This window comes from Neopsephotus bourkii, unplaced genomic scaffold (genome assembly GCF_033783945.1).
Source record: "Neopsephotus bourkii isolate Nb327-2 ecotype Australia unplaced genomic scaffold, CSIRO-AGI_Nbou_v1 NB_1825, whole genome shotgun sequence".
Lineage (NCBI taxonomy): Eukaryota > Metazoa > Chordata > Aves > Psittaciformes > Psittacidae > Neopsephotus > Neopsephotus bourkii.
Genome location: NW_026902298.1, coordinates 8,716,637 through 8,722,636, shown reverse-complemented (window position 1 = coordinate 8,722,636; position 6,000 = coordinate 8,716,637). Strand labels below are relative to the sequence as shown.

The following is a 6,000-nucleotide window of genomic DNA, read 5'->3' as shown; positions in this document are numbered from 1 at the left end:
CCATGCTCAGAGTTTTCTGGCAGGTTTTGTCAGAAAATGATTGCTTCCAGCCTAAAAATCAAAAGGAAAAGACAATACAGGTGGAATATCTACCTTCCCAATCTTTCAGGACCAGACTGAAGTTAGCAACTAGACCAACTGGAGGCTCATTTTCTAGCATATATTTAATCTAACACAACTTTGCAGAATACATTGTTTAAAGATGCAAGTCTTTATGAAGAATGATGAAAAAATTCATACTCACTCTGTCTGATCTCTGGCCATGGGATTTAAAATCCATCTTCTCACCAGCACCAGCAGTTTTAGTTTGTCTCTCCTGTATTGTGCTGTAGCCCTGTTACGACAGCAGCTTCCATGGGAAAGGGCCTGGCAGAAGATTTATGCACTACCAAGTAATCATTTTCCTGGTGAAAAGGCGCTCTACTTTGAGAAGCACCCAAAGTACCAGACAATCATTATGGAGGGTGTTTATGCCAAATCTTGAAGGGATTTTAACATTAAAATTGCCCACCTAAATCCAGTTTCATGTATCTCAGTATCGCATTCTTCCAGAGTGCTCAGCACTCACCAATACAGTCTAAAAGCAAAATGAGCCTGAGGTGCTGAACATCTCCTAAATCCCACCTCGCAATTATTGTGCTATCTGTGTCTCCAAGGCCCTGGAGTTTAAAAGGCCCTTGAACTGATAATTGACAGGGATAAACTACTTGCTGCAGTAAGGCATATTTGAACTGCACCAGCGGAAGCATGATGGATGGCAGGAGGTTCAGGAGTAGGAGCAGGAGATGGCAGGAGACAGTAATTCAGAACATTACAGCTTGAGTCAGCATGTCCTGTAATGAGATAGTGGAGCTGTGAGGAAGGAAAGAGTCAACATGTTGTAGGGAGAGTTGGTGATGCTAAAAATGTATCCTTAAGACATTACTGGCAGGGCAAGCACTATGGCTCATCACACCATCACACCTATTGCTATGCACAAGCAGCACACCCCAGTGCTGCAGCACCTCTGGAAACAAAGAGCTGCCACCACACTGGATTCCACAGTCTCCACAGCTCCATCAAAGCTCTTTTCTCCGAAGCACTATTCTTTAACATTTGCTGTCTCTCTTCACAAGAAGAGAAAGGATCTGTTCCCTATTTCTCCAAGATAAATGCTACTGTCAAACCTTGGCAGAAAATTAGAGTAACATCTACTCTCCTCAAAAAGGTGACTGGGATGAATTCGTGCAAAGCCAACTTCTACTTCAAAGACGACCATCCAACTCCAGTTATGGGAAAGACAAAACACTGACAGATCTTTCTAAAGTACAGTGTGGATATTTGAGTTTAACACAGATTTATGTAGTAAAACAGCCTGTCGCTGCAATTCTCCCTTCTAAATGCATCCGTGTTTCCTTGTGCTGCTCCAGAAGGGAAACAAAATGAATACTCCATGGATTTACTTTTTAATATACCAATATTAACCTTTTTTTAATATAATATATATACAATGAAAAGTTAAAAATGATTTAAAGATTGACAACAAGCCCATTTGAAATCAGACATACAGGTACATCTTCCCTTCACATTTTCCATCAGGAACATCACAATTACAAACATGGGGGAAAGCAGACCATTTTACATTGTTTTTTTTTACAGTTAATTGCCCATTTTCTCCATGGCACAAAACAAGAGAGAAATTACCATCTAAATGAGATGCAACTGTAAAATGCCAAAGGATAGTACATGATGTTAGGTCACTGGACATTTTGTGGATGCTTTGGGATGCAGGCACAAGGGCCTGTTGCCTTCCTACTGACCTGAGACTGTAAATCAATTTAGGAGGGCTGATTAGGCTGTCCCCACTTCATAATATTCCACCAAACATTTTAAACCCTCCATGTGCCTTTTAACACTGTGCAAAACTGGCTGAGAAAGAACCAGGAAATCACAGCAGCTTCACTGCTCTGAGTAAGGAAGATGTAACTCAGTTAAACTGCTTTGGCCTGCCAAGCTGAGATCAGCCCTAAAAGAACAGCCAAAACTGAAGTGACTACTGCACTGTCACAACGACCCTTTCAAAGCAAACTACTCAAGGGAATTATGTTGGTATCTCCTGATGCTCAAGCACCACGACATAAATCAGTGGGAAGATCCACAAAGAAAGTTCATGTCAATGAACCTGAGAGGCTGTAAAAGAGGAACAGCAAGCGACAAACCTCCTCCTCTCTTGTGACACCCACTGTGCAGACAGCAGTTGTTATCACTGCAACAGCTATCCTAGCTTCCCAATGCCCCCTCCCACAGCAACTTAGGAATGAAACAAAGACTGCAGGGAAAAACATTTACTAGTAATTAAATGTTCCCAGAGAATCAGACGATGCAGTTTACAGGCACATCCCAGGGGAGTTATGAAGTGAAGCATCCCCTCAGAGCTATTGTTCCAATATGATTTTCATTCACAGCACATCCACTGCATTGGGCAATAAGATAAGTCTTAGTGGGGGTGAGACAAATAGGAGCAGATGTTTCCTGTTTCTAGCCTGACTTTCATTTGGTTTCTGTCATTGCTGCGTATCCAGCTTAGGAGAGGGGGTGAACCGTGATGCCTAACACTTGTCCTATTGTTTGGGGTTTGGCAAAATCTGAGGAATAAGGTTGCTTGCAGTGAAACAGAAAAACAGCCCATCAAGTAGGATTGTCTCTGTAGTTGGCAGTAATGGAGGTTTCAAAAGACAGTGAAATCACCCGTATCTGGTAACAAACATTTTATCAGAGGTGATGGAAAAGAGATTCTTTTCCCACCCCAACTTGGGATCCTCTTTAACACTGAAGGGCAAAAGTAACAGTCCAGGCAATTTTATTTCTCATTTTGTTGCATTTAGTTTTCTAATTCAGGTTCATTTCAGCACTGAGAAACAATTCCAGTGCTGCATGTTTCAGTGGGAGCCTGTTGCTCCTTAAACTACAAGCAGAAGACTGAATGGCAATTCACAGGAATCTGTAAGTGTGCATTAATAGTGTCTTGTACATACACACATCGCCCCACATGGAAGCTGTAACCGAGAAATTTGGAAGTTTAAGGGTTTTACAAATCAATACTACAACACATGCTTGCTGAAGAGGATTCAGATGTGAAGAAACTTACTTTATAACTGTTCTTACCTATGGCTGTGACATAAAACTGTAACCTGGCCACTGTTTTGATAATGAAAATAAAAAACATAGTAAGACTGAAAGACACATCTTTTTTTCCATTGTAACACAACCAGTTTTGACAAAGAGTCACAGTCTCTTGCATGGATGTAGCAGAAAACCTGAGAAGAAGAGGTGCAGCAATTGGGGTTCTCCTCCTGCAGGTCTCTGCTCTGAAGGGGACCATCCACCCAGCTGCTGCGTGTCTCAATCTGCACCACCATAATTTATGAAACACAAAATGCTTTGCCCTTTAAGGCATGTGACAACGCACGGCTTTTTGTTGCTGATGCTGTAAAAAGATAAATGCTTGTCTCACTATGCAGAAGAAAATGATTGTTACACAGTTGCTTAAGCCAACAATTAAGCTCAAAAGACAGAGGCTCACCAGCCACACAGGGAATAAGCTCCTCTGAAAAGGGAGCAGCTATACACTGCAGACAGTTGCTTTGGGTGAATACTACAACCCAGAGAGTTGCAGCACATTTGATAGGAGAGGTCAGTCATGCCAGTCAGAGAGCGAGATTCTGGTTTATTCTTTCAGATGCATAAAGTCTCCCTTGGAGAAAAGTGCATGGGGGGCATTTCTGGAGGGCCCATGAACAGATTCAATCCTCTGTGATCCAAAGAGAAGCAGTTTTTCAGCTTTCTATTACACCTCTGTGCAGTGTAAAAGGAAGACAACATACCAGAATGCAACATGCATTCCCATCTCCCTCAGATGTAACCCACTCTAGCGATTCTTCAGGGCCACATATTCCTTTTAATTCCCTTTTAGCACCTTTTCAGCTGTCGTTTTCATCACTCAGGGTTGTCTCACAGCTGCCTTTACAAGCTGCCAATATTGGGAAAGCTCTTCAGTTTCTCAGGAAAGTCATCTTTGTACAGGACAGGGTCAGCACGGTGCTCCACCACTTTGAGAGGCATGGTCCCAAAGACAGAGGCAAACTTATTGATGCATTCGGACCTGGTGAAAGGGAAAAGCAGCGTCATTAAGAACCCAACAACTGGGCTGGCTATCAGCTCCCACACCAACATAACTGGGAGAAGCCTTCCCTCTTGTGCTTGGAAGTATTTCAGCCATGCTGGTTACTAGTAACTAAAAAAGAGAGCCTCACTGCAAAGAGAACTGCAAAGAAGCTGGTGTTCTTTGATTTATCCATTTAATCACAGAGACGAGCAAGGGGATGCTGGCAGCAGCACATGTGCACATGGAGGTCAAAGCTTCCCTTCTCCCTCCCCCTAGAATTCCAGTCATTCTTAAAGCAATGTACATGCTGTAAACCAGAACAGATTAACTGCCAACATGTCTCTTAAAGGGCCACTGTTGGGTCAGGTTGGCTCATAATAAGGGTTTTGCAAAAGCCAAGCCTTTGTGAAAATGGAGTTCGAAGTAAAAGTCTGTTTTTTTTCAGGCTTCTTCAGAAGCTCTATCTTTTCCCACAGAAATAAACATGTATGGCCAGCACTGATTGCATTGTAACTTAAAAGTGAAGCTGAATTAAAACTCTAAAATGAAACCAATCAGTTTATCTTCCTTGTCTAAATACAAAGATCCTGAGCAGTTAAGGCACATCAGCACAGAAAAGATGGGACCGCTGATGACTCTTTCAGTTTTAATAACCTCAGGTGTCAGTAATGCTGCGGAAGGGAACAGCCATGTGCTTCAAAAATCAAGCACACAGATGTTTAACCTTACATTGCTCCTTTAACTCTTTCACTGAAAGAATTTCCCTACCTGGAAGCAAGGCAGGGAAAAGCTTGTCTCATCCCCCCTGCAGCTCAGCTAACACCAGCTGTGTACTTGATAAACCAGCTTTTAAGAACCTGAGACACCAAGAACCATGACAGCAGTCCCTAACACATAATATCAGACAGCTACAAGAAAACAGGTCACATTTCTTTTGCCATTCAAAAGCAAAAACACAAAGTGAATGAGTATTCTGACTCAGATACAGAGGCTGACGTGCTGCAGGCAGTCCCAGAGCTGGTCCCCTGCTCTACAACCACTGCACCCTCTCCCGACTCCTTCGAAGGGTGAGGGGGTCACTGTGGCTCCAGGATAATTTTCCTCAACAGACCCGGTCAATCACAGCAACTGAGTGTGACAGCTTTGTGATGGGGACTGCTCAGCACTGCCCCAAATACTCTTTTGAAGTAGATGGGACAGCAAGACTGGCTTTCAAAATCAATTCCTCAGCCTCTGAGCCATCCCATGGCTCCCTCCTTAACTACATGACTGGAAAGCACAAAGTCCAGGTTGTTAATGTGCTACATCTCTATGTGCCTGTTTTAAGCTACAATAGTCACATTTCAGACCATTTTATGGCATGAGAAAAGTGGCAGAAAAAACTAATTCATATGGGGTGATACTTCAATAAAATATTTATGTACAGGTAAATGCAGATATTTCACTTCCCGCTGTGTTCTCATCCCTTCATACTTCTTAGAATCATAGAATCATAGAATAGTTAGGGTTGGAAAGGAACTTAAGATCATCAAGTTCCCACCCCCCTGCCATGGGCAGGGACACCTCGCCCTAAACCATATTACCCAAGGTCTCGTCCAACCTAGCCTTGTCTTCTTCCTGTCTCCAGATTCAAACCTTTGGGCTGGGAAACAAACAAGGAATTCAGAGTGTAAGAGGAAACTCAGTGCAGTGGAAAGCAACCTTTGGATCTGGCTCAAGCACTATTTTCTCCCGGGTAGCACAGATCTGGAACAGCAAAGGAGTCATCAGTCAGGACTTCAGTGAAGAGACCCAAGTCTCTTCACAATCTCTTCAATAACAAGATGAACCATGAGGAGGGTGAGCTTTGGTCCTTA

General features: G+C 42.9%; 1 protein-coding gene across 1 annotated transcript in view; it reads right to left on the bottom strand.

Annotated features, from left to right (window-relative positions):
* Nucleotides 1–2,309: 2,309 nt before the first annotated feature.
* The window catches only part of EXT2 (exostosin glycosyltransferase 2), a 76,883-nt gene continuing 73,192 nt past the window's right edge, over nucleotides 2,310–6,000 (bottom strand). The window contains exon 14 of the mRNA XM_061343606.1: nucleotides 2,310–4,141. Coding sequence (XP_061199590.1) covers nucleotides 4,003–4,141 — 139 coding nt within the window. The 3' untranslated portion in view covers nucleotides 2,310–4,002. The remainder of the gene's footprint in view (nucleotides 4,142–6,000) is intronic.